We start from the raw sequence: 22,443 nt of genomic DNA on the forward strand, positions 1-22,443 counted from the left end.
AACCTCTTTTTGCAATAATTGCATTCTTTGTTTAAAAAAAACAAACTGGATAAAGGGCTCTGGGTATCTGAAAGTACTTAAAGGGCCTCTGTTTTATTATACCAAACAGACTTAGCTTATTTGCCTCTGGACTATAATTCTACTTAACAAGAAAGTTAATGACTTAGAAGAAACTCATCATAACACTCAAGCACATTCTGGAAAATAAGAACTTCCTCTTTAAAATGCTGGCTGAAAGTATACTTACACAGTCTCAAGTTCTTCAAATCGTGATGCAGAACATGCCTAAGAAACAGATTCAGATTTTTAATTTTAACATAAAAAAGATTAGGTACTACAACACACACACACACACACACACACACACACACACAGAATCACCCACCAATAAAATAAAACGTAATTATGTATGGTAAATTTAAGATTGGGCTATTTATAAAACAAGACAGAATGAATTTTCTTTATTTAATGTCTTAAAGGATTACAGATTAATACACCAATTAAACAGACACCTAAAGATGAACTTAAGAGTCCATCTGAAAATGTAAGGATAGAAAATGCTTTTAGGCTTAGGTTGACAAATCAGGCAATAACAGGCTTGACAGAGATAAAAGTTAATGTGTTTTATCAATAACAACAAAATTATGGTACAACAATAATTTTTATGGCAAAGAAACTCAGAGAACATTAACTTCTTTGCTTTCTAGTACAGTAAAATAAAGATTTCTCATTATTTATGTAATATGCTGTTAATCTGTTTATACTATACCTCTTTCAAGTTATGTTGTGCTACCTCCTGAACATGAACTTTTAAAGATTCATTTTCTTCTTGAAGATCCTGAAAAAGAACAGGTGAGAATTGAATTGATATTCAAGTATAAAAAAGGTACTTTGATATTCAAGGATAAAAAAGGTATTTACTTTTGTTTTTAACTTCTTACCTGTAACCACTTCCCTCTATTGACTAGATCTTTCTCCTTCTCTTCTAAAACAGTCTTCATGGTATTCATCTGTTCCTCCTTTCCTTTTAACCTGACAATAAGTTAACAAGAACTATCAATTGAAATGTTACATGACTATACAAAACAAAAATACTGGAGATTGGAAAAGTTTATTTTAGTTGCATTCACAGATGAAATTGATTAAAATAAACTAAAAAATAAATATTTTAAGCATAAAGGCATATAAGATTTTGGAGATATTAAATTAAGAAGCACTGGATAATTAAAACAGTTTCATCTATCACTGAAAATCCAAACATTGAATAAATTGGGGTAGCTCTACTCTCACCCCATATCACCCTATTCAAATTAGTACCAGCAAGTTTAGACAGCTTATTAAAACTGGTTTGGGTTTGAATAATATAGCCAGTTTTACAGTGGACAAAGAGCAACATCTCAATTTAAGGTCATATTCAGATTATAAATCATGAAACATAAAACTTCCACTACAGGGCCAGCCGAGTGGCTCAGTTGGTTAAGAGCTCACTCAAGAGTCTGAGCTCTGAGCAACAGCGGCTCGATTCTCGGCCTGAGCTGAGCAGCCGCTGAGCTGCCAACAGGTGGCAGGATAGCTCAGCTAAACAAAAGAAAACAAAAAAAAACCTTCCCACTCCATTCCCCATCCCCATAAAAAAAAAAAAACAACTACTGGTTAAGTTTTAATGAAAACCTTAAGACCTTGAGGTCCTTTTGAGGTATAATTTGATATTCCCAAAAATATTACTTGAAATCAAATTTTAAAAAAGCTACAATTTTCATAATTGTATTTAACTTACGGAAAAGTGATATTTAAGGGAAATTAGAAAAATGTTACTTACAAGTTTTGAAGCTCCTGAACTTGAGAAGTGATAGATAACTAAAATACAAAGAAAAAGGCAGAAAAAAGGCAATTCATAATTCTTTCAATTTACTTTATTAAGCTTTATGATAAACTTTATAATGTGTACACTTCCAATTACAAAGATCCTAGCTGAATTATTCACGCCAAAATGAGATGTGTTTTGATTTTGCCTTCTCTTGACACTAACGAAAGTAAGAGTAATAAATTAAAAATATAAGGTAGGAGGGGAGGTAGTAACAAGGAATACAGTTATGAAGAATAAGTCTAAATAATGTGATACTTCTAAAATTGTGAAAATAAGAATAAACTGTCCACATATCTCCCTACCATATCAGAGCTCTTCCCTTTTCCAGTCTTCAAGGCCAGCTACTCAACAGTACTCCACATTGTCATTTAATCTCACACAGTTCAATAGTACCTTTTATCCCCCACTATGTTCTCATAGTCCCTTCAGATCTTGGCTTAAACGTCAATTCCTGAGGAGAAGACTTTCATGACCTCTCAATCTATATATTAGAAGAGTTTGATCTTTTCATCATACCCTGTTTCGTTCAGCACATTATCTCCAATCACTAACATAGTGCTTTGACAAGTAGGAGGAACTCAATAAATATGGTAGGGTGAATCTATCTGATGAATGAATTAATGATCTCTTCCATGCAGTCTCACCATTTTTTCAATGAAGCCTTATCAGATTCAATTCACAAAAACCCAACTATTTTTCAGTAACCATTTCTACCTCTGAAATCCCCCAATGAAATCTGTACTTGGTTTTGCAGGCAAAGGTTGAGCAATACATATTCTGGAACAAAATATTATGGTCCATGCAGTTAAAAAAAAGAGGTTAAAAAAAGATTTACCAAAGTGTTTTGTTTATTTATGTTGGCATACAAAAATGAATCATTAATACAGAAAGCTTTTTAGGAAAGAATCTTTAACCATTAAAAGAATCATTGATTAAAATATCAAGAACACTTTCTCAAATCAGGCAAAAAAATAAAAGGCACATAACCCAATGTACTTACAGCACACTACTAAAAGTTTTTTTCTGAGTAATGAAAAAAACCAAGTAGTTCATAAATACACATACACTAACAAATCTATCATGCTATGGCTCTGGGATTTTTACCTGTTGAGCCTTTTCAAGCTGGATATTTCCTATTTCTTCTTTTAGAGTCTCTATTTCCTGTTTCAAATCCTTGACAATGACAAAACAGACAAGATTGGACAATGGAAACACAGAAATTGACATAAAATGCAATGTACAGACAAACACATGAAATTAAATGATATTCACTAAAGTTGATAAACAAAAAAAAAAGCACATAGCTTTCTATCTCCCAATACCTGAATAGTTTTCTCCTTATTGGCAACTTTGAGAAGTTCAGCTTCCAGAAGCTCTTCCACAGACTTGATCTTTCCATCTTTTTCATGGATCCTTAGATAAAAAAACACAGTATTAAACTTAAGTAGAAATCACCAAGTTCCACCAACTACAATATAAAATAGCACCAAATCATGAATAAGCTCACCAAATAAACTCTTCCCATTTAAGTAAAATAGCAATATATCTTGTAGACACGAGGAAAAATACTTAAAGCTCTTCCTAAATGAGAATTAATCAGTGACTACCAGATGGCTGAAGCCTGCGCACACAAGGAGAAACTGGTGACATGCTTCAAAAGTACACAGGAAATTTAAGATCTGTACCCTGAAGAACACTAGGGAGAAACAAGCTTCTCTCAATAATATTGGCTTTTAGGGCTCTGAAAGCTGTCATGGAACTTACACACAATTAGAGCACCTAACTTTACAGACACCTGAGAAAGAGATGCAAGCAAGGAACTCATCTCTCTATCCAATAAAACCTGTTCTTTAACAGTTCCTACTGCAGAAGTAGAAAATTAACGATTTAATGCCATAAGTTAAGAAAGTAAATGGAGTTAACTATGAAAATAAATTTTTTAACAATCACATTGCACTGGAAAAGTACAACTTAACCCATCAATGAAAAATTCAGGTGAAAGTTAGCCTAACACACATCAGCTATCTCAAGTACACTTTAATAAAACAAGATTTATCAACACTTAGAAAAGGAATCAAAAGAGAAAGACCAGTTTAATAATGTCATCACTTACACTTTCTTAAGTTCTTCAACTAGAGATGCAAAAGAAACCTGGAAATATGAAGGTATACTGCTTAGTAATTTGCTCAAAATATAAATGAGTCAGAAACAGGGATGTATGTTTTCTTTAAATTTTCCACTACATCAAAATCCAAATAGGAAAAGTAAACCCAGGAATTAATTCTCTCCCGATTTTTTTAATGTCATAATTATGAAAATGAAAAGCACTTTGAAAGCAAGCAGCTTCAAAGCTATCATGGTAAATGTGGGCCAAAACAAAAATCAACAGATAAATGTTGAAATTATTGAATTACTATTTATAACCAAAGAGAAAATACAACTAAAAAAATTACCTAATTTCAGACAGTCCTTTCTACTACTATTTAGTGTCTTATTTTATATTTGTATACTCAAAATCTTTCATCACTGTTGTAAGAAGCAATGGTATCCTATCCAGAGTACTCCACCTAGTGCTTGGGGATACATCAGCATGCAATAATACATCGCAGTCTCTATTACTGATAATCAAGTCACTAATCATGACAAATTAAAACTATAATTGAAAATTAACATGTTGGAGAAGGGAGGAATAGATAAACAACAGACTTCTACGTCTGAATTAAGAGATTTGCCCATTGCTTAAAAGAAAATGGTTGCAGGATCTACTAAAAACATTACCTGATCATTTTGCTTAGCCTTTAAGTCTTGAACTTCTTTCGTCAGAGATGAATTTTCTGTTCTTATTGCCTTTTTCAAAGACATATAAACAGAACATACATTTATTTTCCAAAAAAATAGCTTAAAAATAAACTAGCTTGTCATTTTTTTCTTAGCTGCTTCTTTCCCTCTGAAAGGCCCAGAAATCTTTCATTCACATGTCTACAGCTCTATAACTTCTAGAGCTAGTCAAATGAATTTTTAATTCAATTATCCCCATAAGTATTTCCATTTGTTTCCACAACCTCATAACATATAGCATACCACATGTCACCTTAAACTCAAATGCATCTTTTAAGTTATTTCTTCCAGTAATCCTATCTATCCTAATCAAGTTAGTTAATGATAATCATAAAATACAACTGCAGTCTCTCCTTTCTCTGGCCTCCAATACTATTTCATGAACTTATGAAGCTTGCAAGTTATTGTTTCGTTATAATCTGGGCATGAGTGGAGGTGGGGAAGTATATATTACAAACCATAACAACAGTAACTATTTCATTAAGGGAATGAAAGCTACAATCAACTATGCATTTTTGTATTTCTAATAAAATCTTCAATTTAATTTAAAAAATCATCTAAAGTCATAAAATTTGGGTAACTAACATGAAGTTTAAAAGCTACGGAAAAAAATCTTACACAAATTACAGTGAAACCCCTTCATGTTCATTGAATAACTGCAAGAAAAACAAATCTACAAAATGCTTTACATTCAGTTCCTCTTCTTTAGTGGCCACCTGAATAAGTCCAGTTTCAAGTAATTCTTCCACAGTCTTCAACTTCTCATCTTTTTCTTGAATGCTGGAATTATAAATTTTAAAAAATGTATGAACTATTTTTTAAGGTAAATAAATGACATCATTCCTGAATATTTTACATGGATCAACTCCTGTGTCTATCGTTCCTTAATAATCTTGTAATTCTAGAAATGTTTCTCAGGATCTTTGATTATGGTCTAAGGGTACTTCCTCTTTACCAATAAATAAAATGTGTTCAAGTAATGTAATGCATGCTTACATGCTAGCCTAAACAAATAAATCATTGCCACACATGACACCTGCAAACTTAATGTAATCTCAAATCAAATCAATCAATGGCATACCACTCTCTACCATTATAAAGTGCAAAAACAATTTTAAAAATCTAGATTAACATAGTTAATAATTCTGTTATCTCAAATTTGGTACGAGGAGTCATTAAAATATAAAAGGAAGGGCCGGCCGAGTGGATCAGTTGTTAAGAGCTCGCTCAAGAGTTTGAGCTCTGAGCAACAGCGGTTCAATTCCAGGCTCAAGCTGAGTAGCCGCTGAGCTGCCAACAGGTGGCAGGATGGCTCAGCTTAAAAAAAAAAAAAAATTAAAAATTAAATATAAAAGGAAAATTTCAAATTCTTACCATTTTTCCATTTGTTCCACAACATCTTTAGTAGGCTAAAATAAAAATCACCAAAAAAAGTTAAATTTACCAAATTTGCATGACATAAAACCAGTTTAGAAATAGAATTCTACTGTGGAAATTTAGTTTTAATTAGATCCAAAATTTAGGAAGATGATCCATAACTGAAGACTGCTAATAATAAAGAACTATTTAATTTACAAAACACAAGACAGAAGAGAAGCAGCTACACAAAAGACAGAAAAAGATGAAGTACAAAATGGGCTGGCAAAATGAATTAGTATGTTATGAATAATTTTTTAGTTACTATAAAAGAAAATCTTAAGGATAAGAAGAGAATCTGCCTTACTTCCTTTACATTAATTCTTTAAATATAAAAATTCCAAGGCTCTAAGGTCTCACAGGACAGGAAGGAGGCTTTGTTCCTTCTTTTTATAAATTGATTTTTTTAATTTTTAAAACTAAGGTGTAACAATTTTAATAGGCAGGTGCATAAATCCTGTGTAAAATTCAATGAATTAACATGTAGATATTTTATAACCACCACCCAGACTAGCATATAGAATATTTTCAAATTGATTGTAAATTGCAGAAACAACACATGAACACATTCTCCTTGCTAAGAGCATTAAAACATGACATGTAAACTGCACCTGGCCTCTGATCCCCTCCTGACATCCCCCCACAGACACAAAAGAACTCACTGTCATAATCCATTGTGTGTCCAGAAGCAGGGCTTTCCCCTAAGCATTCCCAGGCCTCAGGCAGCCAACACCCTGGCAAAACAGGTCTTGGGTCTTTTTCCTTGAACATTCTCTTCCACCCATTCCTACTGCTCTCTCCTAATTTCACTAGTTTCTTAATTTTTTTCCATTGTTATTCAAACCATTTTTCAGAAACACTACTAATTTTTCCATTGCCAAATCCAAATCCCAAGATTCCACTTACATATTTCTAAAATTAACCCCCTTTTCTTCAGTGCCCTAGGTTAGGCTCTTAGCTTTCCACTTTTCAAATATCACAATACTCTGTAATTCTTCTTGCTGCCTCTAGTCCACAAGATTATTTTGTGAGGAGTACAGGAAGAACTTCCAAATGGAAAAAAATGTTCCTACCATCAGAAAGGAGATAGGAGCTATCAGAAGTACATTAAATCAGATTTATAAACTGTGAATAAACCATGCAATAAGTTTATAAAGCTTTCATCAAAATGGTTTTTGTCCATCTTTATGAATACCATCTCACATAAACACAACACAAAATTTGTAACTAGGTAAGGTGATGGATGTTAACTACACTTACAGTGGTGATCATTTTGCAATATACACAAATATCAAATCATTATGTTGTACACCTAAAACTAATATAATGTTATATGTCAATTATAGCTCAATTTAAAAAAAACACTATTAAGTCCAAGTTTATCTGCACCTTAATCATTTAGTTGTATTTTACTATTAGTCCTACATACTTCCCCTCTACATAAATTCAAACAGCTCATTGTCACCAGAGTGATCTGTCTAAAATGCTAGACAAAACACTTACTCATTCTTACAACACCCTTCAGTGGCTCACCCACATGCTGAATCAAGTTCACAGTCCTTACACAGCATATAAAGTCCTTCATGATTAGCCCTAGTGAATCTATCTATATTCCTTACACCTCATACTCTGCACTTCAGCAATATGCTCTCAATATGCCAATTTTGCCACACACTGCCATGACTTTTAATACTATCCCCCCCTTCAGCCTGGATTGCCCCTTAGCTGTTTGGCAAATTCATGGCCATTTTTCAAAACCAGGTTTAGCTGTCCCCTCCCTCTGGTGCCTCGTTACCCTCACTGTCCTTCCAATAGAATTCATTATCTCTTCCTCATAACCTGTACAAACAGTTCAAAAATTTTACTCATCACATTATTCTGTGTTACACATCTATCTCCACTCTAAGCCATATTCTTGAGTACAGGAACCAAGTCTCATTCTTCTCTGTAGCCTCAGCATGTGGCATAGTTTCCAGCATATACTCAATTAGTAAATATTTAATGAAGTGGATTTCCTTTAACAAGGTCACAGTTTAACAAGTATACTTGGTAAGCTGCTCAGTGAATACCAACTGCACAAAACTGACGCAAATTATCATCTATCCAACATTTTTACTTTATACATTGGTCTAATCTAATCCAATTTTTTCCTGCCTAGATGATTTTTAAAACTACGTCTTACATAATAATTGATTCTTCTGCAATAAAATACAACCAGGCAGCAGGGCAAAGAGAAAACACTTCCTACTCTTATAGTTTTTACCTAATAATCTTGATCTTAAAAATCGACTAGAATAAGAAAAAAGTCATGCTGCTCCTTTGCTAAAAAGTCAAGATGCTCAAAAAAAAAGGGACACCTAAGAATCCTACCCCCAAAAAAGTTTTATTTTATTCTTAAATAAAAGAGATTTTAGTAACTGATTTATGTGTATCATCCACGGGCCTATATCCAAATGGAGCCTTCCCTTCTTCAGTGTATAAACACATTAAGTTACCTGGTATTTGTTGTCTTTCTGCTTCCTACACCTCAAGAAACAACAAATTGGCACCATTATTGGTTTCTGCTTCAATAAGCTCAATCTTTTCCTCCAGGATAAAAATCCCTGGGAGATAAGGACTAAATGTTTTTACCTAACTAAACTGTTCATCTCTCAACTGTCACTTGGAATTCTGAATGCTGGGTAGGAAGGGGTTAAATAAAGGTGGAAATGAAAAAAATTAAAATTACACTAATCTTTATCTCTTCTTTCATTAACAACCACAATAAAAATGACCAGAAAAAAGCCAAAGAAATGGTTCTTTGATCTGCCAAGGTGAGACAGATAAGTCAGAACTACAATCAAAACATCAGTCATGGGCCAGCCGAGTGGCGCGTTGGTTAAGAGCTGGCTTGGGACGCCAGAGGGCACCAGTTCGGATCCCACATATGAGGGCCAGTGACACTGCCCTCTACAGCTAAGATGCTGAACAACAGCTCAACCTGGAGCTGGGCTGCCCTGAGTCGCCAGCGACGGCATAGGCTGCAGCCCCTGCTGCAGTGGGTTGCCATGGGCTACTGTGTATAGCCAGCAGCCAGCGTGAGCAGCCCTCAAGCTGCTGTGAGCGGCTGTCCAGAAGCCGGCGACTGATCTGCCTCACCCAGGAAGAATGCAATGATGGTGCCAACTTGGGCCAGTGAAGCAACGTCCTCCACAACTAGACTGAAGAACAAAAGGACAGCAACTTGTCTGTTCCCCTTCCTTCCCCCAATTCCCCAATAAAAATCTTTAAAAAAAAAAAATAGGGATAAAAAAAAAAATCAGTCATATACTTTCTATACTATTAAAAAAAAACTTTCAGAGGAGACGAATTCTAAGAATTACGAAAGAGCAAATCTTAAATTAGTACCACAAAATGAGGTCCACTCTTACCAAATAATTCTTTTAAATAAATAAAAAAATATGGCTATAAAATTTTGTTCTGTGGACTATTTATAAAACTATTCTTCATTTTAAAAATCCATCTCATGCTAAAAGTTGTTATTTTAACAATATCTAAAAGTACACAGCAACCTCACAGTAGATAAAAGGCTGACTCAATAAGGTCAAGAAATTAGAAGATTTTTTAAAAATATTTTTAATATTTTTATTAACTTCCACACGATAGTTTGCATAAAATGTTAGAATGGCAATTCTTAGGGCATCATATTATCTTTAAGGAAAAGAAAATTTTAAACCTAAGTAGAAGTTACCAGCACCTCTAATACTGGATTTGAAAGACAGATTCAGAAGTATTTGTTTTATCGCCCATAAAGTTAATTTTAGAAAGTTTAAGACTTTATATATTGAAATAGATATTCCAGGACATCTGATAACCAACTCACAAAAACTACATTCTGCTTTTCTGGGTAAGAATTAACACAATAAAAAAATACTTATCATATTTAATCTAATCCAACTCATCAATGTTGTTATCTCAAAACTGGTATTTTACATAACACTAAAAAATAAAAATTCTGCCAACTAAACTGTAACTAGAGACTATAAGATATATCGAGACTTCAGAGATTATAAATTAAGGGGTAGAAAAAAAGCTTACAATTCATGAAATATCATATCTCTTATAAGCTATACCATAACAAAGGGAAATAAGAATAAGATTTAAGAACAAGAATTAAATACCATTTTAGGATTATAGTGACATGAAGTCATGTTATTGCTCTAAATACCATCCATCTGTTCAGCACTTTCTCCTCTATTATCTTTAGTTTGCAAGGGTAAAATATATACAAAGTAACAAAGATTATGCAAAACACTTAATATCATACTGAAGGGGGGAGGAGAATAAGTGGATTATTTTTTGACAAGTAAACAGATGTTAACGAAATACTTCCAGAGTATTTGGCACAGCTACTTACACCAATTCTATACCTGCATACATGTGAATTTTAAGATAAAAAAATAAAGCATACACCTGCTAAAGGAAGTGCTGATTTGCAATAACTTACATTTTGGCTTCTAACAAAAGTATGTTTCAAAAATCTAATGGTATTAGGGAAATATGCAAAGCTTCTTTTCTAATGAGTCATCTAGTATCAGGAGTTTCTAGAAAGTTTTGAAACACTGCAATTTGAAGAGTTGTAGGTGAGGGGAATGAAGGCAACTCTTAGGAACAGACACAGAATGGACACTGCCTGGGGCTCCAGTTTATGGAGCCACACTTATTCAGGCTGCTATAGTTCTGATGGTTTGCTGTAAGTACATAAAAAAGTATGATGGCCAGTAGCGGGTAGAAATGAGATGGAAAACATAAATATTCTGAGGGAAAGGAATTAAGGTTTAAGATGCCTGCTATATGCAAAGCATCAGGTTAAGCACTATACATAAAATTTCCCATTTAAATCTATGAAGCTTATGATGTAAATGAAATGTGAAAGACTGGAATGAGAGGTTTCAGAAAGGTTAAGCAATTTGATCAATATCACTCTGCTTTCAGTGCTGGTACTAAGTTTCAAACCCATTATTCTCTTTTTAAGAAATCATGCTGCCTTAGAGAAAGTGAGGCTGCAAAAGTCTAAGGACTCGTATCCTGAGAGCCAAATGTATTAAAGTGACTTTAAAAATTCTGTTTATGGGCCGGCCAAGTGGAGCATTGGTTAAGAGCTGGCTTGGGACGCCAGAGGGCCCCGGTTCGGATCCCACATATGAGGGCCAGTGACACTGCCCTCTACAGCTAAGATGCTGAACAACAGCTCAACCTGGAGCTGGGCTGCCATGAGTCACCGGCGACGGCGTAGGCTGCAACCCCTGCGGCAGTGGGTTGCCATGGGTTACCGTGTGTAGCCAGCAGCCAGCGTGAGCGGCCAGCAGCCGCAGTGAGCGGCCGTCCAGAAGCCGGCAACTGATCTGCCTTGCCCGGGAAGAGCGCAATGATGGTGCCAACCTGGGCCAGTGAAGCAACATCCTCTACAACTAGACTGAAGAACAAAACGACACCAACTTATCTGTTCCCCTTCCCCCAATTCCCCAGCGCTGTTCCCATCCCCCAACTCCCCAATAAAAATCTTAAAAAAAAAAAAAATTCTGTTTATGCATCCTATTACACTTTTCTTTCTTTTTCTTTTTTAAATATTTTGTGGAACATGCTTATAAACAGGTTAGTATTAACTTCCTCTCAGGAAGAAAAATTATATTTTCCTTAATGTAGGTATTTGCTAAGCACAAAATGAATAGAAATCCAGTTAAAAGACATATCTATACTTAAGCAAAATTCTCAAAATGAATGAGTTGGTTACTATTTGAGAACCAGACCTTGTTATATATTGGATAATTCTACCTTGTAACTCATGAAAAGCCTTACCTGTTCAGAAACAAGAGTTTGTAGCTTCTGAACTTCTAATTGTAAGGCTTTGTTTTGGTCATTTAGAATCTGGAAGAAAGAATCTCAATTTAATGTTTTATTAAGAAAAGGTAACAAAGCAATCATTTGAATGGGTTTTTGAAAAAAAGCAACCCCATATTATTGCTTTAAGTACTAATAAAGTGACAGGTGAATTACATACTGACATAAGAATACAAATCTCACATGGCTCAATGTTTCAGTTTCAATGAATATATTCCAGAGTATAGGAATATAGTACTAGTATAAAGTATATTATGTACAATGGCCTCTAAAACAGTAAGTTTCTACACAGCCCCCTAATTCAGTCATGTGGTTTATCCCAAAATGGTGTTAACCCTGTGCTTGGAACTGTTTCATGTGTATTTCAAAAAGTTAAATAGTTTGTGCCAATGAATTCTGGGAAATCCTGCTTTTATAAGTGAGTACTTATAAGATTCCTATTGAAAGATAAAAAAAGCAGGGATCGGCCGAGTGGCTCAGTTGGTTAAGAGCTCACTCAAGGGTTTGTGCTCTGAGAAACAGCGGTTCGAGTCCCGGCCCGAGCTGAGCTGCCGCTGAGCTGCCAACAGGTGGCAGGATGGCTCAGCTAAAAAACAAAAAACAAAAACGAAAGAAACAAAAACAAACAAAAAAAGATAAAAAAAGCAAATAATATTACACACACAGAGATGCACCTGGCAATCAGAATGCTTTACAATACTCAACCTGGTTGGCCATGACCAGAAACTAGCCCTGCACCAACAACAGAGGCAGATAAAACCACCCAAACTACCAACTAAAAGCTATAAAGAAAAAGTTGGGGCAAAACAAATTTCCAAAGTCTATTATAAGAAGAGATAAACTAAGATAATCTAGGCAAAAATTCTATGTTAAAATTTATTCTTTGTATAAGCCCCCAAATAAACTACAGAAACACTGTTTCAGAGAGATTAAAACTCAAAACTATACAAGGTTGTTCAAAAAAAGCTGAATTGACAAGCTTAATCACACACCTTAAATTCTTCCATTTTGTTTGAAATTGCACATTGTAGCTGCTCTTCAAGCAATCTTATTTTATCATCCTTAACATGAATGCTATGAGGAAAAACAATCAATTAAAATACTTCATATATTCAGAAAATTTACACAAATAATGTGCACAACTACCAGTTGTAAGCAGCAATATTTTCTGCAATTATACTTGAACATAAATGTATGAATGGCTCCATGTACAGCAATACTTTAATCACCTTTTTTGCATCTTGTCCAGTTCATGTGCAGCAGCAGCCTGTGTTTGGTATGAAATGAGAATTATATCATTTCTTAGGAGGCACTCAAACTATTCTTTCATTTATTTTTACATATTAAAAAATTACATTTTCATATAGCTGGTGTAAAGTTAAAGCAATATCATAAATTGCTGTAATACTTTTTGCTGTCCTGTATTTTGTACTTCTCATTGATCAATTTTTATCCTAATAAAAAGATATATCTTTTTTATTTAAATGGGAGAAGGCTAAAACAAATCAGTACATTAAGAATGTTTTAATTGTTCCTCTGATATCTCACAAGTGATCAATGCATTGGATCGAACATTAACTTCAACATGAAAATAGTTAACTTCTAGGGTTGTGAGAGTCATAGTCAAATAGAAGAGGCTTTCAACAACACACCATGCAGCCAGACACAAGTAACCATTATATTTACTATCTATATGAATAAAATTAGGGCTTGTAATACCAACGAAAATAAGTATAGATGAACTGAAATTCCGAGGTAAATGCTCAAAAGCAGTAAAAATCTACCTGTTCATTTGCCAGGGCCTGTAATTTTTGCACTTCAGCTTTTAAGAAGAAATTCACCTTTTGTGTATCCTAGAACAAGAAAGGAAACACATTTAGAAATATTTAATACAATTGACTTTGAAGTTTGTAAAATAACTCTACTTAAGCAAAGGTCTCAAAGCAAAGGTCTCAAATTATAATTTCTTAAATCAAAGAGAAACCATCAATTCCTGTTATTTAGCATATTTCTCAAATTACTGTGAACTGTATCGTGTGACAAAAACCCGTTAAATTTTTTTCTTAAAAGGTAAAAGAGGATTTTGCAGTTTAGAAGAGAGACACTTCAAATAAATTCTAGAGTATTTTCCATTCTTCACAGAAACTTACACTGATTACAAGATCGGGGTAATTCAATGCCTGTAAAGTACTGCAGCCATTTATAATAATTACTGTACCTTAAGTTCTTCCTCTTTACTTGTTAAATGATCATGTTCATTTGCTAAAGAATCTTCGGTCTGTTTTATCTGCTTATCCTTTTCTGCAATCCTTTAACAGGAAATACATTTGTACATTCAATAAACATTTAGACATCAAATCAAAGGATTAAAAAGCCTTAAAAATGGTCATCCTTCCTTAAGTAGTTTCTCTTGTAACTGTACTATCCATTTTTACAGCCCCTTTCATTTTAGTAATAACTGCTATATGCATTACTACAACTCCTGAAAATATCTACCCCTATTTTTAAACTTAAGGTCAAAGAAGCTAAGTAATTTTTTTAAGCTCATAAGCCTGGCAATGTCAAAACCAGATTTCAGGGCTTGTGAACTCAAGTGATCCATGTCTATGCAATTATACAATACACACACACACACAAAAACAGAACTCTGTTTTGGGCATACCACTACATAGTTAGATACAGAGTAGTTACAACTACTTATTAGACACAAAAAGTAATTTACTTACACTGATCTCAAATCACAAGTATCTCTTCCACATAACTGCTAAAGCCCAAATGAAAACAAATTTCCCCAATTTTTTTGTGACGAAGACAGAAAAACACAGAATGTGTAATCTGTTAGGGACCCAACTCACTGAGAGGAAGGGGGAGCAAAAGCTGCTCCAAATCTAGCTGAGAGGATTTTCTAAACAAGTTAGAATATAAAGTTAATCATAAGTGTTGGATCTAACAGGTATCAGTTAATGGTGACTAAGCAATTAGAAGAGAAGTATAGAAAGGCAGGCTTACACTTTATGTAATTCTTCTAGAACTGAAGCAGAGGTCTAAGAAAGAAAAACAGTGTCAACAAAAAAGCACTTAAGAGAAAGTTTAAAAGTTGCACAATAATTATCACAACAGAGCTTTAAAAATTAAAAGAAATTAATGTATATAAAGTTGTTATGGCAGTATCTGGCCCATGATGAGTGCTCAATAAATAGTAGCTATTATTCTGAAAGCAAATTTGATCACCAACAACCAGTATTAGGGAACTACATATTGTAAGACATTTTAAATAAAAGAAGTTGACAGGTCTGGAAACTATGTAACTGACAAGCAACAAAACATAGGAAAAACAGCCACAAAGTCCATTTTTCATCCCTGTGTTTCTTTTCCTTAGTAACAACTTCCAATAATGAAATGATACAGCTCATGATTAAGACAACAATTAAGCTGTTTGGTAATACCTATGCTCATCTTTACTTTTTAAAAGGTATTTAGAGCACTCTCTAAGTATTTAATTCCTGATAAATTTTCTAGAGCTACCTCTCAGCTAATAATTCAAGATCTCAATCCAACTTGAATTGATGATTTACATATACATCCATACACACAAACATCCTTTCCTCTATTAAATAATTCTTCCCAATTAATTTTAGCTTATAGTTTCTACAAAGAAAGCAATTAGAAAAAAAAAATGTTTACAATCTCAAAGATTTGGGACTTTGAACTTGACTAAACCTTAAAAATAAGTTTTTAATATAAAAACTACTTTTTATACAGAAAGGTAACTTATAAGCTAATACTCTTTCTACAATTTTTAAAATATTAAAGTTGAACAACTGAAACTGAAATTCACACTATCTATATTATGGAAACAAGTTAAGTACTTGGTAGCTTTTATTCAACATTATATTATATTCTAAAGACTCAATATATCTGTATCTGTTATCTATTTATCATGTTACATAACAATGTTGCCCAAGAAAAACAGGTCTTATAATACCATGTGCAAAACTCTGGAAGGTTTCCCTACTCACTAAACTGAAATATAAATCTTAAAGTGGTCCTTTTGCATATATAATCTGAGTTATAGTTAACATACTGCTGCTACCTAAGGGTATATAAAGTTTTCCCTTATGGCTAGCAATAGTTAGTGAACATTTTTATACATAAATTACTATTCTTGACACCATTTGGCCAATTCCTCCAGTTCTGTGATAAGATTGTGGACATTTTTTCCTCCTATGGTAAAAATTCTCTGACTCACCCCCCCATTAGCTGGATTTGAACTGCTTAGTGTTTTCTCACAACACTGCATATAATTATCAGAATGTTTAGCACTCAGGATCGTCAAGGTTGATTCACTGACTAGTATCCCAACTATTAATCCCATGCTCGGCACTCAGCAGGCCCTCAAGATAGTTATTTACACAGCTAGGAAGCTACTAGTAATAATAAGTTATAAGAAAGCGCAATTACCTGGGCTGCTATCTGGGAATGAAATTGTTGAATCTGAGCTTTCAAAGCCTCATTTTGCTCCAAAATATCCTTTCATAAATAGCAATCAAAAGGAGAGGGGGGAAAGTGTGCTGTTAACAAATATACCAATGCATATGAACAAAATAAGTTACAGGTACATGTATGTCTTTAAAAAGGCATTCTTAGATTCCAAAAGGCATCATTTTAAAAAACGATGATTGGGTATTCTTTTCTGAGAGTTAATTTACAAGGTAGAAATTAAGAATATGTTGCGCTATTCCTAATCTAAAACAGAAACTGTAAGAATATGGGTGACGACATCTTTGAATACATGTTCAAACACACTATATTGTGACAACTGCTCAAAAATTAAGTTTTAACTATTCATCACCACCCCAACCACTGCCCACTTTTATTTTTTAAAAGTGAGAAAATTAGATACCTGAACTTGTATTTGTAGAGACTCTTCTTTCTCCACCCTTTTTTGTTCTGATTCCATTAACTGCATTAGTCTTTGCTCCAACTGTTGTTTTGATACCAAGGTATCTGTAAGCTTACTATGCAGACTCTGTACTTCATTTTCTTTGGCCACGAATTTACTCTGTAAATCTGTAACAAAATACTGTATTTTACAAAGTTCTCTTCCTTTGCCAGGTTACTGCCACGCTTCTGTAGTGTAGACATTATCTCCTCTAGAAAACCTGCCTTGAATCTCTCTGCTTCCCCTCCTGCATATGGCTCCCCTGAACAGCCTATGCTTACCTTTAATCATAGTATCTGCCACACTGTACTAATCCATCTCCTCTCCCAGCTTTCTGAAAACAGAGATTACCCTTTCTCTATATCCAGGGCTGTGCCTAAGGCTTGGTACACAGTACATATTCAATAAATGTGTCAACTGAATAGTACACAGATGTTCAAAACTGTTATACCATTTCTTAAAAGCATTCTTTATCTCCCCACAGATACTTTAGTAAGTATTTTGTAAGTTATTTAGTAAATTTCTTATAAATTCTCTGTACTCTCCCCTACCTGGAAAACACAGTAAGATGCTGAAGGCTGACAAATGTCCTGGTGTAAAATAAAGTAAAACTTTTCTGTCTGCTTCTCTTCTTAGCAATAACCCCAAAACAACAAGGAAAATGAGAAACAAACACAAACTATCTTTGATGCAATCAGAGAATAAATATAATTCCAAATCACAAGAAATTAAGATAAAATGGAGAGATGATCACTAACTTGGCAGAGACAAGGAAAGGGCAAGTATTTCAGAAACCCAGAATGATCCAGGAAAAGGAGATACCAGGTATTATGACAGCTGCCTTGTGGCCCATAACACAATCAAGTCAGGGGCGCGGTGAGGGAGGGAGATAACACCACACACATGACAAGGACAAGACATGGATTACTACCATCAAGGACAGAGAGGCCACACAGGGAAAAGGAGGAAATGTGTATATGTGCGTGTATATTATATGAGATTTAAGAAAAGTAAGATGTTACTTCCATAACAAGACACTAAAATCAAAATGGAATACAATTCATAAAAAAGTTCCTGAAAATTAAACATATAATGATAATGTCCAAGATTAGAACTCAGAAGAGCATAATATTTCTTACCAATAACAGTAAAAGTTAAAACACTGGATTAATGCCTTCAAAATTCTGTGGGAAAAATTATTTCCAACCCAGAACTCCATATATGGTAGTGACACAGGATCCAGAGAACAGGATAGAGAGACTGAAGAAAGTCTCAGAAGATAGTTATGGAGCCAACCTAGAGAGCAACAAGTACTGGAACAGGAAGACTGAAACTCCAGAGGGATACCCCCAGGAAAAATCATTAGGTTCTCTAGTATCTACTGTGTTGAGAGACTAGGAAAGTTGAAAGAGTTAAAGAGAGTTAACCATAGGTAAAATTTTAAACAATGAAACAAAGATCAAGCGACTTAAAAACATAAAGCAATAATTAACTCCCGAAAATTTTAAAAAATATTGGTCAAGAAAAGAACTGCAGTTTTATTATTTATCTTGGCTCAGCATTGAATCATATAGTCATAATAATGTAAACAATGAATACTGACATAATCAAAAAGTATGCATAACCGTATCAGGACAATGAGGGAAGGGTGGGAGGAATGGTATGGGAGTGTTACACCCTCGTTTTCTGTAACAGAAAGTCAACAGATGCCTATCAAGAAATAGCAGTATAAATAATATACCTAGCTAGAAATATGATAGAAAACACTAAAAGCAAAAGTAACTGGTCAGAGTGAGGTTTTACTGTTTATAGTTATATAGTTTATAGTTCCAATTATTTTGGCAAAATTCATGTGTGTTTTGATAAAATAAAATATAAATTTTAAAAATAAGCTAATGTATCTTAACATAAATATAAACTTTATATATATATATTTTAAAATGCCTTCAAATTTCTTGTGTATATTTAAACAGTGAACCAAAGGGAAATAGCTAGGGGTAAAAAAAAAAAAAAGAAAAGAAAAATAATCAGAGGAAATCAAAGGTCTAAAGAGCCAAATCTGCACCATCTATCCTCTTGTTTAAAACCATATTTTATTAGCTCACTGCCTCTTTTGTGGGAGAAAGGGAGTATTGGAGACATAAATAATACACATGATACAAGCTCCATTATCTCCCAGGTGGATTCATCAAATTAAGACTAGTAGAAGTTAGTATGTAAGTAACAGGAGGTTTTAAATCAACTAATTGATACGGTAATGCTCTTGCTGTTTTTCTCTTCACAATATAGGAAGTGAGTCCTTCCTTAGAAACAAAATATAAAATGAAGAGCTGATCAAAAAACCAAAGGGAATAAATAACTACAGATAGGAAACACACCAGCTAGGCTCCTATTACCCTATCATGGACTATAATTTCACCTGCAACTTAATGTTTCAGACCAAGCTAGTAGAGTACTTATTTTTAAAACCCTAAGAAACGTTAAAGAAAAAAAGGTACTGCAAAATGCAAAAGCTATTTTTAATGAGCTATAACCAAAACGCCAAATTATACTTTCTCCATATACAGAGAGGAGAGGAAATTTTACCCAAAACTATATACTTAATTTACAGGAACACCTCTTCCCCTTACCTTGCTGTGCTGCTTCATGCTCTGCTGTTCTCTTCCTGATGTAGCTCTGAACTTCTTCCCATCTTCTCTCAGCTTCTTGGAGTTGAACCTGGAGAAAGCATTAGTCAGTACAAACACAGGATCGCAATTTAAAAAAAGGTATCCTCTACCTTTACTGTTGTGTCATGAAATCGCCCATTCCAACTAGTCTACATTTTAATAAGAAAGACAAATATGCCTAGCTTGATAACATACACAGATAATATCAGCCACAGCCATTCTACCCTCCAAATACAGGATTTACAGATTGGAGATTATTTCAGAAACAATATTTGTGCTGGTGGATCAATATAGCTACTACTACGTATATATCCGATCCGCTCAGCTATAATCTGTTTTCCTTCAGTTGGTAGGTTTTCAAAAGACAGGATGGTATCTTTATTGCTAAATCTCAGTAGGTACCTAAAATTTGTATTTTGAGATAAAGTACAATGCTTTAATCTTTAGTGTCATTTAGCTACATATCCATATCCACAGAGAACTTTCATATTTATAAATGTCAGCAGAAAACACACCAACATGTCAAATATTAAATAAAAGAAAGGACAATTGTATCAGTCTCCCACAGGGATCCATGAAAACTTCAAGAAAACAAAAACTACACCATTTTCCACATTCAATTATTCCAAAGCCCCTTTAATTCCTACTATTCTGGAACTAGTATCAAAGTATGATTATGTCAAATACCTATATAGGAATTTGTCTAATACATTTAACTTATACAAATTGAACTATACATCCAACAAATGCACTCCTCAGTAAAAACAGGAACAATTTTACTCATCATTCTACTCAATGTGCATATGCTATCAAGTTCAAGAACAAATCTACTCCTCTCTCGGTCAGCCTGAGCAACCCCATGAATCTCTTCTCAGTATGAGAATCTCATGGTACGAAGTATCTAAATAAACAATGTGTGGTTTTTGTATACTATGGCTCAAGTGAAAGCTACTAGAGCATTCCTCGGTCTTATGCTCAAGCAAAAGAAAATCATCGGTTCTGATGCTGGAAGAAAACTAGGCTATACTGAACTTACTAAGAAATCCAAGTTATAGATGGTAAGTGATGTTGAAGGTAATTTTAATTACATGATTTTTGCCCTATACAGGTAGAGCCTAACCTCCACATATAAGATGAAATTCTACTGCTTCTACCGGTCAATCAGCTAATTTCGTTTTTCATATCTTCAAACAGTCTTTAACTTCAAACTCAAGCCTATATTCAATTCTTACATTAGTGCACACACTTCTGTATAGGCAGAACACTTAGACTACAGGTCGCATTAAGCCTCAAACTACATTTCTCAAACCTATATACACATTTAGGTTAGTGAAATGAGTATCTATGGTATTTATGAAATGATAAATAAAGGTAGAAATATATCACCTTCAATTGAGTAACTGCTTGCTCAGCATTCTTCTTGTGGACTTCCTCTTGCTGCAACGTTCCTGTTTTCTCAGTCAGTTCATTCACCAGTCTAGCATAATCCTGCCGTAGTTTATTCAGTTCAGCAGACTGCCTGAAAATAGTAACTGGATTAGGAACCTCCCACTATTACAAACGCATATAAAGAACAGATAAACAAAACATACTTTATATTTGTTTTGCTAAATTAGTAATTCCACTTATAGCTAAATGAAAAGGCTATAAGTGACTACTAAAATGAAGTTTGGTTGAGAGTAACCTATGAATCATCCTAATGGCAATAACACAAATTCTAAAGTCACTACAATATAATCAAGAAATGGATGACCACACAATAATCAGAATCAATAGTGCCACCCTCAAAGTGATGTTCCGAGACTCTATTAAAATCAACCAGTCAGTGTTTATTATGTGTAAGCATGTTGCTAGTCTTCTCTAGGGTGCTGTTCCTCAAAGTATAGCCAAGAGCCAACTACACAATTATCACAAGAATGTGTTTTCACATGTAGACTCCTAGGCTCCACCTCAGAGCCACTGAATCATGATCTTTTAGGGGTAGGACACAAGAATCTGTTTTTTTTAATGAATATGGCAGATGCTCTTCAAAACAATGAAATTTGAAAACTACTATTAAAGGGGGTAGATGGTTTAAAACTTGTATATTCAGTCTCATAAGTTCGTAGACTGTTCTACTGGTGGCACAGTATTTACCATATAGTTTAGCTGAAGAGGTTCTTAACACAGCAAATGTTTTTGAAAATCAACTCATTTTAGAAACAAATGTAAAAAACAAAACTCTAGCCAATTAGTACCAAACATCATTTTGATGATTCAAGAAACTACTTTGCCATTCAATTAAAAATAAAGCATTTGGAAACATACTTGCTTTCTAATTGGTTTGTAGTGTTGCTGACAGCATCTCTCAGTATGCCATTTTCCTGCTTCAAGTGAGCTATCTCTGCCTCCATCTGCTCACGAACTTGTTGGAACTAAAATTATTTTACAAACATAAGATTTAGAAAACAATGACTACCAAAGCTAAGTTTTAAAAGAAAGTTTATTATGATAAGAATGTAAAAAGCATCAAGACAATGAAGTTTACATCATCCTTTTCAAGTAAATATAAACAAATTTAAACGATGAATTACATTTTGATAGTGATGAATGCAAAGTAAATACAAGCTGCCACAGCATTCAAGAAAGCAAGTAGGTGCTAGCTGCTATCATATTTGAAATGAAAAATAAATACACAGATACTATTTCAGAACTGAAAGATAATTTAGGATACTTCCCCTTACCGCTTAAGACTCACATAGAATTGTCTGTCTTGATCCTATGTCAATTTTATGTTAGCAATATTTTCTAATGAAATATGTTAGTAATGAAGTTTAAAAACACGTTCAATA

The 22,443-nt window shown here is 34.0% G+C and overlaps 1 protein-coding gene across 8 annotated transcripts in view; it reads right to left on the bottom strand.

Moving 5' to 3' along the window:
- KTN1 (kinectin 1) overlaps nt 1-22,443 on the bottom strand; it is a 96,933-nt gene that overhangs the window by 33,129 nt on the left and 41,361 nt on the right. For 5 of the 8 annotated variants that reach the window (XM_019645064.1, XM_019645098.1, XM_019645056.1 and 2 more), the window contains exons 8-28: nt 21,920-22,026; nt 20,999-21,131; nt 19,574-19,661; nt 16,905-17,071; nt 16,463-16,531; nt 15,011-15,045; nt 14,220-14,310; nt 13,786-13,854; nt 13,231-13,268; nt 12,994-13,075; nt 11,960-12,028; nt 6,080-6,114; nt 5,395-5,485; nt 4,646-4,714; nt 3,981-4,018; nt 3,190-3,280; nt 2,972-3,040; nt 1,820-1,857; nt 942-1,032; nt 770-838; nt 248-285 (exon numbers count right to left, since the gene is read on the bottom strand). In XM_019645064.1, the coding sequence (XP_019500609.1) occupies nt 248-285; nt 770-838; nt 942-1,032; nt 1,820-1,857; nt 2,972-3,040; nt 3,190-3,280; nt 3,981-4,018; nt 4,646-4,714; nt 5,395-5,485; nt 6,080-6,114; nt 11,960-12,028; nt 12,994-13,075; nt 13,231-13,268; nt 13,786-13,854; nt 14,220-14,310; nt 15,011-15,045; nt 16,463-16,531; nt 16,905-17,071; nt 19,574-19,661; nt 20,999-21,131; nt 21,920-22,026 (1,577 nt within the window). The remainder of the gene's footprint in view (nt 1-247; nt 286-769; nt 839-941; nt 1,033-1,819; nt 1,858-2,971; nt 3,041-3,189; nt 3,281-3,980; nt 4,019-4,645; nt 4,715-5,394; nt 5,486-6,079; nt 6,115-11,959; nt 12,029-12,993; nt 13,076-13,230; nt 13,269-13,785; nt 13,855-14,219; nt 14,311-15,010; nt 15,046-16,462; nt 16,532-16,904; nt 17,072-19,573; nt 19,662-20,998; nt 21,132-21,919; nt 22,027-22,443) is intronic. The other 3 variants (XM_019645084.1, XM_019645107.1, XM_019645074.1) reach the window with 2 other exon arrangements.

This window comes from Hipposideros armiger, unplaced genomic scaffold (genome assembly GCF_001890085.2).
Source record: "Hipposideros armiger isolate ML-2016 unplaced genomic scaffold, ASM189008v1 scaffold_5, whole genome shotgun sequence".
Lineage (NCBI taxonomy): Eukaryota > Metazoa > Chordata > Mammalia > Chiroptera > Hipposideridae > Hipposideros > Hipposideros armiger.